The sequence below is a fragment of the Anomaloglossus baeobatrachus genome, chromosome 1, assembly GCF_048569485.1.
Source record: "Anomaloglossus baeobatrachus isolate aAnoBae1 chromosome 1, aAnoBae1.hap1, whole genome shotgun sequence".
In the NCBI taxonomy this organism is placed as follows: Eukaryota; Metazoa; Chordata; class Amphibia; order Anura; family Aromobatidae; genus Anomaloglossus; species Anomaloglossus baeobatrachus.
Window position 1 is genome coordinate 202,775,659 of NC_134353.1, and position 13,436 is coordinate 202,789,094.

A 13,436-nucleotide genomic window follows, 5' to 3' on the forward strand; every position below is an offset into this window, starting at 1 on the left:
TCTGGGATGCCTTTCACAACACAAATTCATGTGAATAGACCTTAAAAAGAAACTTTCCAGCCATGGAAACTGATTGTGAGGTGTTTCCCATGGAAGGGGAACAGAGGACCTTGTATTCCGAGAGAATAGCTGTCATCAATGGAGACGTAACATCCACATTGTCCCTACACAGCGATATAAAGGTACTACTATATGACGCACTTTGAGAAGTGAAAGTATGACCATATTATAGTTCTGGTTTTGGAACACGACTCATAGTGAAAGATCCCCGTCTATGATCTCAATAGCACATACAGTATATAGCAATGGCCAAAATCTGCATGAAACGCACAATGATCATATATACAGATGTGCTTCAAAATGTTTCACATATGATTTCTGTCATCTTCTGTTGGGATCCCTGACATAATGACATTACTTGCTAGAGAACTAGGAAACATCAGACTGGGAGCTCCTCACACCCACCTGCCATCATTATAGAACACGTGCACATCCACTTATATTGCTATCAGCACTGGCAGACAGAGAAGGGACCCGATGCAAGAACATTATATGGGCCCTTTACAGTTCAAGAACTCATCAAAATGCACAATTCCACCTGCTTTGGGTAGAAGTCGCCCCCCCTAAACTCTTAGGCTGCACCAATGATATGTCTGCCCCTGTCTATCAGAATATATTGTAGGCTGAATTTAGATGAAACATTGTCCAAGTACAGACGATGATGTCCAGACCAGCCATGATCTCCTGACCGGTGTTCACCAGCCTCATGGGCATACTCGGACCGTGTATCACAAACGTCTGAATTCAGCCTTAATACAGTCCTCTATTGAACCTCTGCATTTGTAAAAGTAGTCCATAGCTGGGACCCACTAGATTCTCTGGTGAGAAAGGGACCTTGGAAGCAAGTGTCAACCGTTACTGGGCTTTCAATAGTAACATTAAGAAAAAATACCCAAGATGCAGAGAGATCACTTTACAGTTCTCTGTACAAATCTACCTGGAAAGTTGGCTTGCAATTTCCTCTAAAGGGTGCTTTACACGAGACGATCTATCGTGCGATAGATCGTCAGGGTCACGTTTTTTGTGACGCACATCCGGCATCGCTTGCGACGTCGGGCTGTGTGACACCTCCGAGCGACGCAGTATCGCTCACAAATCGTGAGTCGTGTACTCGTCACTCGATTTCATAATCTCGTTTAATTAAAATGGCGCTGGTTGCTCATCGTTCCCGGGGTAGCACACGCCGCTCCGTGTGACACCCCGGGAACGATGAACAGCAGCTTACCTCCATTCTGCAGCACCCGCCGGCTATGCGGAAGGAAGGAGGTGGGCAGGATGTTTACGTCCCGCTCATCTCCGCCCCTCCGCTTCTCTTGGCGGCCGCTGTGTGACGTCGCTGTGATGCCGAACGTCCCTCCCCCTTCAGGAAGAGGATGTTCGCCGCCCACAGCGAGGTCACACAGCAGGTAAATGCGTGTGACGGGGGTTAACGACTTTGTGCGCCATGGGCAACTAATTGCCCGTGACGCACAAACAACGGGGGCGATCGATCGTGAAATTGCACGATAGATCGTACCGTGTAAAGCAGGCTTAAGGTTAAGTTCCCATGGGGAGTTTTTGGTTGGTTTATAGAAATCTCATGTCCATGGGGTTTTTTTATTCAGTATATTCTAACCTGAGCTGCCTTTTTGAAATCCACATTAGTTTTTCTTCAGAGTACGTACCGAGTTTTATGTGCACATTTTCATCAAAATTGCATTAGGGGCAAAAAATCTGCAGGTAAAGTATGAATATGCGTGTATTTTCACTGCACAAATGCATGTAAGAGAACTGTAACAAAGTTTAGTTTAAGCCAAATAGCAAAACGTATAAAAAAAACAAAGCAACTTTATTTTCCACATGACATACCAAAAACACAAAAAACACAGCATGAAAACCACAAGAAAAATGTAAGCTACCTAATATATCTAATAACTGCAGAAATGCGGCACAAAATCTGCAGCATCTAAAGCTCACCAAATACTCATTGTGGGAACCTATAACTGTAAAATAATTCTGTACACAGGCATAAAATCACAAAAAACGTCTACCTAGGACAAGCGGCTGCACCCAGCCCGGCTTCACTGTAATGAGCAGTCTATTCAGTCATAGGCTTGCTATTTATATCATACACACGGAGCCAGAATTATAGAGTGATTCAGTGACATAGCCAGGACGGACGCCACCGAAACAATAAGTGCATTGGATGGATTTAGTCACAAATCTGCAACACAACAGCAGACAGAATCCTGAAGACAGAATTTCTTGTGGATTTAGCAGACACCAAGCACTGAATATGGCGACATTCACAATGAAAATCCGCATAAGAATGAGCATACGGTAGAATAGAAAGCTGCACAATACGTTCGTTTTCATGTAGGTTTCTTTTCCGCAATGTGTGAGTGGGACTTTGAAAAGCCAACTAACATATATGGCACTGTAAATTACAGCGAATCTGAGGTGCAGAAGCCGTCCAGCAAATCTGGGGTAACTCCACAACATGTGAACATCGCCTAAGAACTAGGATGGATTTAGGAAACCGTTTGTACAGAGGCTCTTGTATGTCAATCGTTATATCATGTTGTTCAGGGATGAGATATTTCATGTCTACTAAAGTTTTGTGTGTGTGTGTGTATATATATATATATATATATATATATATATATATATATATATATATATATATATATATATATATATATATATATATATATATATATATATATATATATATATATACACATATATACATACATACAATTACACACAAATATATACATCTGGAGAGAACACGAAAGCAAAAGAAAAAAACCAGCAGCTCGGAAGCCACGTGTGGCTCATGAGCCTGTGATGTGTGGCTCGCAGCTGCCGATCAGCTTGGTGCATTAGCATCAGGTCTAGCAAACAGCTGAAGATCAGGTATCTAGAAAGTTACTTTTGAAAGTAGATCCACATATAATTGCAGATATGAATGGCAGTGGGGTAGAAAACTCTGTACCTTAATATACTGTCTACTGTGGGAGCTACATGTGGCTCGAGACCCTCTCTCAGTAGTGAATGTGGCTCACAACGTTAGAAAGGTTGGGGACCACTGTTCTAGGATTACGACCCGAGAAGGTCTCTCTAGGATTAGGACCCGAGAAGGTCTCTCTAGGATTAGGACCCGAGAAGGTCTCTCTAGGATTAGGACCCGAGAAGGTCTCTCTAGGATTAGGACCCGAGAAGGTCTCTCTAGGATTAGGACCCGAGAAGGTCTCTCTAGGATTAGGACCCGAGAAGGTCTCTCTAGGATTAGGACCCGAGAAGGTCTCTCTAGGATTAGGACCCGAGAAGGTCTCTCTAGGATTAGGACCCGAGAAGGTCTCTCTAGGATTAGGACCCGAGAAGGTCTCTCTAGGATTAGGACCCGAGAAGGTCTCTCTAGGATTAGGACCCGAGAAGGTCTCTCTAGGATTAGGACCTGAAAAGGTCTCTCTAGGATTAGGACCTGAGAAGGTCTCTCTAGGATTAGGACCTGAGAAGGTCTCTCTAGTATGAGAAATAATATCCAAAGTAAAGCACAATAATCTCAATAAAGGGGTTTTGTTAATAGTAATATAATAATCTTTATTTCTATAGCACCAACATATTCCACAAAGCGCTTTACAATTCAGAGGTTCATATACAAGCAAAGGTTATAGAAAATACAATAATTAAAGCAACAAATACAACCCTGCTCATGAGAGCTTACAATCTACAATGAGGTGGGGTGGGGGGACAAGGTGCAGGTGCTTATGTTATCTAGTGATGGCTCGGAGAAGGATCACCACGATGCTAAACAATGGTTATATACAATGCTTGTATAGCACTGCGTGCCCTTCTACATTTTCCCTACAATTATGGTCATCCAGCAATACATGGCGCTACAGTCGTACCAATTCCAATAAAAGGACAGGTGTGTCCACTCTTACACTTTCCTGCAGCAATGTAACTGTTATAATAAACACAAGGAATCCTTTATTGTTTAGTAAATAGATACTAAAAATGTGTATATTATATATATATATATATATATATATATATATATATATATATATATATATATATATATATATATATATATATATATATATATATATATATATATATATATATATATATATATATATATATATATATATTCATATTCTATTTGGATGGAACAACCAGTAAGGCTCATAAGGGGCACACTTGTAGATTTTTGTGCAGACACTATTGTTTACATGCAGCATGTTACTAGCAACTCATCAAAAATATCTTATTCAGTGAAATGGCCTGGATGAGGACATTGTGATACATGATTATAACAGGGACAAATTGTTACAGGAAACATGGATCACTAGACTCCCATTCTTCCTACCTTCCACTTATGGATATCAATTTAAAAAAAAAAAACACAGAATTACTTACTTCTGTTCTTGCAAATGTTCCCCTGTATTCTGCTCTGAATCAGCCTACAAAATAAAAAAAAAAAAAAAAAACTAGGTTAGGTAAGCAGAATCATAAAAACAGACAAAAACAACAGACTGTTAAGGTGCTTTTCCAATAACAATGAAAAAAAGTCTAATTAAAAATACTTATATTTCAGAGAAACAGATAAATATTACTAATATTACAATTAACTAAAATATCGCTTGTTTCTAGTTCACAAGCGGCAGTCATATAGCGTGTTATACCAGACTTTGGAGAACAAGAATAAAAGAGTAGAAGAGGTAATTTTTGGTGGTCGTTTCAAAAAGTAATGAAGATGTAGAAGCCGAAGACTTATTTTAGAACACATTTGTCTTCTAGTGTAGCACCAGCCCCCACTTTAGGTAATCATGAAAGCAATTTAATCTGGAATCATACAGGGGAAAAAAAGGTCTCCAAGGTCCAACACCATTTCTGCCTCTGAATTGAATCTTTCAAGCTGGTCTAAAGTCGGCCAAGCCTGCTGATATCTGTGGTAATCTGGTAATAGCGCTCTCAGATGACACAGGAGAACTTGGTGGAAACGTGTATTCCTTTGTATGGGGGAGTCGTGGTAGGAAGGTGACCTTAACCCCTTAACGACCTTTGACGTACTGAGTACGTCATGGTGACATGGTGCTAAACGACCCATGACGTACTCAGTACGTCATGGCGAAATCGCGGTCCCGGAGCCCCGGGGAGTGAAATTTGTTTAATTAAACGGTAGATTCGGGAAGGAGGGGACCTCTGCCTGACCTCAGGAGGGGTGGTGCCTCCTCCCCGAACCTACAGAGGCTGTGATTGGCTGACGAACGCCGCTCAGCCAATTACAGCCACTGTAATGTTCCAGCCATTGAAAATGGCTGGAACATTGAAATCCAGCCCTGATCAGTGCTGCTGTAGCACTGGCCATTGGCTGGAGCTGGGTGATCGATGCTTCACCCGCCCCCAGCTCTGATTGGAGAGACCGGTCTTGTGACCGCTCTCGCCAATCAATGTGGATCTGCGGCCTGTGACCGTCCCTGGAAGCCGAGGAGAGCGGTAAGTTGCTGTCCCCGCCGCCCGCCCCTGTCCCCGCCGCCCGCCCCTGTCCCCGATCGCCCCGCCGCTGCTCCCGATCCACCGCTGTCCCCGGCGCCATGCTCCCGCTCCACCGCTGTCCCCGGCGCCATGCTCCCGATGCACCGCTGTCCCCGCCGCTGCTCCCGGCGCTGTCTCCGATCGCCCCGCCGCTGCACGCGCTCCACCGCTGTCCCCGCCGCTGCTCCCGATGCACCGCTGTCCCCGCCGCTGTCTCCGATCGCCCCACCGCTGCTCCCGCTCCACCGCTGTCCCCGCCGCTGTCTCCGATCGCCCCGCCGCTGCTCCCGATCCACCGCTGTCCCCGGCGCCATGCTCCCGATCCACCGCTGTCCCCGCCGCCGCTCCCGATCCACCGCTGTCCCCGCCACCGCCACTCCCGATCCACCGCTGTCCCCGCCGCCGCCGCTCCCGATCCACCGCTGTCCCCGGCGCCATGCTCCCGCTCCACCGCTGTCCCCGCCGCCGCTCCCGATCCACCGCTGTCCCCGCCGCCATGCTCGCCACTGTCCCCGCCGCCGTCGCACCCACCTTTTTCAGCCGCTGCTGCCCCCAAATCGGCCCCCACTGTTCCCGATCGGCGGCCGCCGCCGCCTCCTTCATCGGCTGCCCCTTCTCCATCGCCACACCTCCTATCCCTCCATGTGCTGCAAGCCACCCTCCCCCCACGTGGGGGGAGGGTGGCTGGCTTGCAGCACATGTGGGGGGAGGGTGGCTGGCTTGCAGCACATGTGGGGGGAGGGTGGCTGGCTTGCAGCACATGTGGGGGGAGGGTGGCTGGCTTGCAGCACATGTGGGGGGAGGGTGGCTGGCTTGCAGCACATGTGGGGGGAGGGTGGCTGGCTTGCAGCACATGTGCTGCAAGCCACCCTCCCCCCACATGTGCTGAAAGCCACCCTCCCCCTACATGTGCTGCAAGCCACCCTCCCCCCGGGGCCCCCCCTCCTCCATGTGCCATCTCTCTCTCCCATCAGACTCTGCCCCCCTCCCCGATCTGCTGCCTGCTCTCTCCCATTTTCCATCTACTGCCCCCTCTCACCCTCCTCGATCTGTTGCCTCCTTCATCTGCTGCCTCTTCTGTCTGCTGTGATCCTGCTGCCTAGATCCATCCTGTAAGGTAGGTATCCCCATCTCACCTCCCCCCCCCATCCTCTGCCGCTCCTCCATCCGCTGCGCCATTTCCCATCCATCCGCTGCGCCATTTCCCATCATCCATCCGCTGCGCCCTTTCCCATCATCCATCCGCTCCTCCACCCGCTGCGCCCTTTCCCATCTTCCATCCGCTGCGCCCTTTCTCATCTGCCGCCCCGCCCTCTCATAGGTTACATATAGTTACATAGTTACTTAGGTTGAAAAAAGACCTAGGTCCATCTAGTTCAACCTTCCTCCACCAGTTCTACATTTAGTCACTAAGTCATTTATAACCAACAATGTTTTGTGTACTGAGGAAATCATCCAGCCCTTTTTTAAAAGCTGACTCGTTTGACTGACTGACTCGCATCGCATTATCCAGCGCAGTTGCTCGCTTCCAGACTGCAGTGGATGATACGATGCGAGACTTGTGCATTGCTCTCACGTTTGGCACTGGTCTTAGTGGCAGGCGCTCATTTTTTTTTTTTTTTTTTTTTTTTACTGATGTCTGTATTTTTTATTTCGCCAAACTAATTTTTTTTGTATGGGGGGGGTCTAGTTTCCAAAATGGGATCACATGTGGGGGAGCTCCATTGTTTAGGCACCTCAGGGGGTCTCCAAATGAAACATGGCGTCTGCTAATAATTCCAATCAATTTTACTGTGAAATGGCGCTCCTTCTCTTCTGAGCCCCGCCGTACGCCCAAACAATTGATTTCCACCACATGTGAGGTATCTGCGTACTCAGGAGAAATTGCACAATACATTTTATGGTGCATTTTTTCCTGATACCCTTGTGGAAAAAAAAGCTACCTGTTTGAAAAAACAATTTTGTGGTAAAAAAAAAGAATAAAATATTTTCACGGCTGAACATTACAAACGTTTGTGAAGCCTCCAGGGGTTCAAAGTGCTCACTAAACAGCTAGATAAACTCCATGAGGGGTCTAGTTTCCAAAATGGGGTCAATTGTGGGGGGATCTCCATTGTTTAGGCACTTCAGAGGGGTCTCCAAACGCAACATGGCGTCCGCTAATAATTCCAACCAATTTTGCTGTGAAATGGCGCTCCTTGCCTTCCGGTCCTGCCGTGCGCCCAAACATTTGATTTCCACCACATATGGGGTATCTGCGTACTCAGGAGAAAATGCACAATACATTTTATGGTGCATTTTTTCCTGATACCCTTGTGATAAAAAAGCTACCTGGTTGAAGCAACAGTTTTGTGGTAAAAAAAATTTTTTTTCTTTTCACGGCTCAACGTTATAAACTTCTGTGAAGCCCCCAGGGGTTCAAAGTGCACATCAAACATCTAGAAAAAATATTTGAGGGCTCTAGTTTCCAAAATGGGGTCACTTATGGGGGAGCTCCATTGTTTAGGCACCTCGGGGAGTCTTCAAACCCGACATGGCGTCCGCTAATGAGTGCAGCTAATTTTGCACTGAAAAATTCAAATGGCGTCCTTGCCTTCCGAGTCCTGCTGCGTTCCCAAACATTTGATTACCACCACATATGGGGTATATGCGTACTCAGGAGAAAATGCACGATACATTTTATGATGCAATTTTCCTGATACCCTTGTGAAAATACTAATTTTTATGGCTAAAGTAACATTTTTGTGTTAAAAAAGTAAAATTTTCATTTTTTCGTCTACATTGCTTTGGTTGCTGTGAAGCTCCTAAAGGGTTAATAAACTTCTTGGATGTGGTTTTGAGCAGAGTGAGGGGTGCAGATTTTAGAATTGGGTCACTTTTGGGTATTTTCTGTCGCCTAGGTTTCTCAAATCACTCCAAATGTGATGTGGTACCTAAAAAAATTTTTTTTGTAAATTTTGTTGGAAAAATGAGAAATTGGTGATGAACTTTGAACCCTTCTAACTTCCTAACGGAAATTTTTTTTTTTTTCAAAAATTGCGCTGGTGTAAAGTAGACATGTGGGAAATGTTATTTAGTAACTTTTTTGTGTGACATATCTCTCAGATTTATGGGCATAAAATTTCAAATTTTGAAAATTGCAAAATTTTCAAACTTTTCGCCAAATTTCCGAAATTTTCACAAATAAACGCAAAACATATCGGCCTAAATTTACCACTGACATGAAGTACAATATGTCACGAAAAAACAATCTCAGAATCGCCAGGATCCGTTGAAGTGTTCCAGAGTTATAACCTGTCAAGGTGACACTGGTCAAAATTGCAAAAAATGGCCGGGTCTTTAAGGTGAAAACAGGCTGGGGGCTGAAGGGGTTAAAAGTCGTTATACACCTTAGATACCTAGGGAAAATTAAAAAAAAAAACATGCTTGCATAGTGCCGGTCGGGGAGTGCGAGGCAGCCTCACACTGTCAGGGTTAAAGGGTTGGCGGGGTGCGGGGCATGGCCCTGCAGTTTAAACCAGAGTGCGGTACTCAGGTCTCCGGAGGCCAAACCAGGGGAACCCGGGTATGACCTCCGGTGAACTGAGTGACGTCACTGCTGCTGGACGGGTCCCCCTTCTCAGTGTTTCCCAGAGCCTGGAGAGATCGGACATGTTTTCGGTCCCTGCAGGCTCAGATGTAGCAGAGCCAGGACCGTCGTGGGATGTCATGTGGATTACGGCAGAACTTCAAGGGTCTTTTCCGGCTCAATAAAAAGAGGAAAGAGAGTGCTGTATTTTACTTCAATAAAGATTTTTTTTTTTCGGTGTTTGTGTTTATTTCTTTTTACTTATAAGATTAGATATGGGTAGAGATGAGCGAACCTGAGGTTCAGTTTTCGAACTAAGCACCAACTAATAAAAACAGGGTTCGGGTTTGGCGTTCGAATGCTTTACGTGCAAACTTGACTCGCACGAGCAATGCTGTGCTCAGGTATACTTGGTGCTCAGCCCTGTGCGAGCCACTTGCCGTGTTTGAACAGCGCACACTGGGGGTAATAACAGCATGATCACATGTACTGTGAAACAAAAAAATAAAGAAATTTGAAAATGCCGGTCCACCCTCCTCCGGAAATGATCTGCATATGGCTGGCTGTATGTGGGCAGAGACTCAAATTGCCAATCAGTGTTTCCGAACCGCCTCAGGCCAGGTTAAGACATGTGGAGGTTCAGTTCATTTGCTGTCAGCGAACCAAACCTCCACAAATTTGCTCATCTTTAGTGATGGAGGATGGGGTCTCAGACCCCTACCCATCACTAAATCTTGATGACAGTTGTACGCTGTCATTAACCCCTTATTACCACAACTGCCATCGCTCCAGGGCAAATTGCTGAGATTGTCGCATCTAATGCATGCGACAATTTCGGGGCAGCTGCAGGCTTCTATTCTTAGGCTGGGGGGGGTCCAAATAATCATGGAATCATGGAATAATCCCCAGCCTGAGAATACCAGCCCCTAGTTGTCCGCTTTATCTTGGCTGGGGGGCGACCGCACGTAAGCGTTTGTTTGTTTTTTTATTTTATTTAAATTTAAAAAAAAAGGCCGCATGCAGTTCCTCTTATTTTGATACACAGCCAAGATAAGCCCACGGCTGGGGGTGGCATCCTGTAGCTGTGGCTTTATCTGTGCTGGTATCACTATATGGGGGACCTTACACCATTTTTTTTTTATTTTACACTTCACTATAAACAAGCAGACAGCGCCTGGGATTGCAACCATTCACAGGCGCTGTTAGAGACGGTGTGGGCGTGGTCTACCGACAGCCAATCAGAGCCACTGGTGAAAGCAGTGAATATGTAGGACTGATGAGTGGACACGGAACTAGCGTTATAGCTGCGCAGGAGGCTCCATTAGTATATGCTCCTGCCTTAACCCTCTTATTTTACAGTAAATGTTCGGGTCCCAATAGACTTATATGGGGTTCGGGTTCAAGTCCAATACCGAACCTGACTTTTTTTTTTATAATATATATATATATATATATACATATATATATATATATAAGTCTGGTACCAAATCGGACTTTTTTCTTTTAAATCAGTCCGGACCCATTGGACCCGAACATCTGAGGGTTCACTTATCTCAACTTCTAAACTCTCCTGTTAGAAGAGCTGATTGATACCGTGTTTCCCCGAAAGACAGTGTCTTACTTTCTTTTTACCCCCAAAAGTGCCACTATGTCTTACTTTCGGGGTATGTCTTATATTGGAAAAAATCCCACAGCAATCGCAGCAAGTCTCCATGCAATGTACCGTATGGGGACTTGCCGCGATTGCGCCCTAAGTGTACCGCAAGTTAAGGAAACTTAACCACCAGCGGCTGCACATGAGGGCACTGAGGCTGTGTGATTTTGTATGTTGTCCATGGTCCTGATGGACCACGGACAACATTACTGCAACATTTCAACATTTCTCGGTAGCCGAGCGCTCAGCTGAGCGCCCGACCGCCGGCATGTGTCAGCTCTCAGCTGAGCGCTCAGCCGCCGGCATGTCAGGGCGTTCAGCTGAGCGCCAGACCGCCGGCATGTGTCAGCTCTCAGCTGAGCGCTAAGCCGCCGGCATGTCAGGGCGTTCAGCTGAGCGCCAGACCGCCGGCATGTGTCAGCTCTCAGCTGAGCGCTAAGCCGCCGGCATGTCAGGGCGTTCAGCTGAGCGCCAGACCGCCGGCATGTGTCAGCTCTCAGCTGAACGCTAAGCCGCCGGCATGTCAGGGCGTTCAGCTGAGCGCCAGACCGCCGGCATGTGTCAGCTCTCAGCTGAGCGCTTTGCCGGCAGCATGTCAGGGCTCTCAGCTGAGAGCTGTCACATGCCGGCGCCATGTCAGGGCGTTCAGCTGAGCGCTCGGCCGCCGGCATGTCAGGGCGCTCAGCTGAGCGCTTTGCCGCCGGCATGTCAGGGCTCTCAGCTGAGAGCTGTCACATGCCGGCGGCATGTCAGGGTGCTCAGCTGAGCGCTCGGCCGCCGGCATGTTAGGGCGCTCAGCTGAGCGCTTTGCCGCCGGCATGTCAGGGTGCTCAGCTGAGCGCTCGGCCGCCGGCATGTTAGGGCGCTCAGCTGAGCGCTCGGCCGCTGTAACTGTACTGTAAAGAGGAAAAAAAATAAATAAATAAATGTTTACTACGTCTTACTTTCGGGGTACGTCTTACATTAGCCGACCCCCCAAAACCCCCACTACGTCTTACTATCGGGGGTGTCTTACTATCGGGGAAACACGGTAGATTCTCAGTTAGCTCATTCAGCAGCCAGGCACATACAGTGTAACACGGAGGCAAACCAGGAAACATTCTTTATGACTCCTAATTGCAAAAAGATTTTTAGGCAAAAGTATTTGCATTTAATTATAAAAAAAAACAATTGCATTCAAAAGTGTCCATATATTTTAAGGGTGACTGAGTGCTTTAAATTGACAAGGGATAATGAAGCTGCGTGAGTCATAATGAAATGTAACCACAGCATTCTCTACAGTCTACCAATTCTACTTCTTCATTCTGCAGCTTTCATATTCAACAACATGGGCGCTCAGAAAACACCAGACAGGACAATTTTGATGTACACACCTTATTAGTGCAAAACATCAATTGTTCCCCATAAATGAAAACGATGTGGGTGCCGGACTTTTCCCCCTATAGAGAACTATTGAGGCAGTGCATAAGTGAAGGCAATATCGCACTTTCACCATCATCGCCGTTTCGCACCTTGAGAAATATAAAGTATTCAAGAGAAAGCAAGCAGACAGCCGCAGCCCCGCATATATGTTCACATGTGAGGTTGCTACGTTCCATCCCGTAAGTCCCGTGCCCAATCAGCACCGTCTTCACCGTCCAACACCTTCAGACTTAGGCTAGGTTCACATTTCCGTTGTTTTGCATCAGTCACATGCGTTGCTTGACGCTTGTGACTGATGCGTTGTACAACGGATGACAAGAATTAGAATTCATTGTCGGACTCAGTTGTAAAAGAGAGAGCGATCAGCTGATCGTTCACAATAGCCGGCCAGCTTTTGAGAGCGAACAGATGATCTCCCGGCGGCCGGCTAATGAGAGCGTGATCGCTCATAAGGTGCCGGCCGCCGGGTGAACAGCTGATCGCTCACAGGAGCCGGCCGCCGGGTGATCAGCTGATCGTTCATCCGCAGAGAATGTGTGTGGGGGTCGGGGGCGGAGTGCAGGGTGGGTGGAGCAGAGTGGGGCCATGGCGCCGAGGACGTCAGTGTCGGTGACTGCATGGCTTGGGACAGGTGAGTGAGTGTGTGTGCGAGTGTACATGCGGAGTGCGGGAGGGGGCGAAGTCGAGCGGGTAAGTGTCGGGCTCCCTGCACACTTTGCTTGGTTACCCGATATTTACCTTGGTTACGTGTGCAGGGAGCCAGAGAGCATGGGCAGCGAAATCCTACTAATTGCGCTGCTCAAAAAAACGTTACAGGCTGCGCTCCTTCCGCCCGGTGGTCAGTCATTCCACGACTGATCAGTCGGGCGGAGGATGCAACGCAGCATCAGTCACAATCCGCCCCTCATACAAGTCTATGGGAACAACGGAATCCGCCAAACGGATTCCGTTGTTTACCAGAGCCGCGGATTGTGACTGATAGAAATTGACGGAAATGTGAACCTAGCCTTATAAGTAATCTAGAGGAAGTGAGCAGCCAGCTGCAGCCCTGCATATACATCTGAAGGCAGGCATACACTTTAACCCATATGTGTGAAGGTGTTAATATCAGACTTAGATGAGAACAGGACATGTTCTGAGTCTCATTGAAGATCAGTTTTTAAATCTGATGTGTATATGTATCAATCATTTTTAGTTACAACTCTG

The 13,436-nt window shown here is 46.9% G+C and overlaps 1 protein-coding gene across 1 annotated transcript in view; it reads right to left on the bottom strand.

Annotated features, from left to right (window-relative positions):
• Positions 1-13,436, bottom strand: part of TMEM131L (transmembrane 131 like) — a 240,091-nt gene that overhangs the window by 210,438 nt on the left and 16,217 nt on the right. Inside the window, exon 3 of the mRNA XM_075347720.1 lies at positions 4,468-4,511. Coding sequence (XP_075203835.1) covers positions 4,468-4,511 — 44 coding nt within the window. The remainder of the gene's footprint in view (positions 1-4,467; positions 4,512-13,436) is intronic.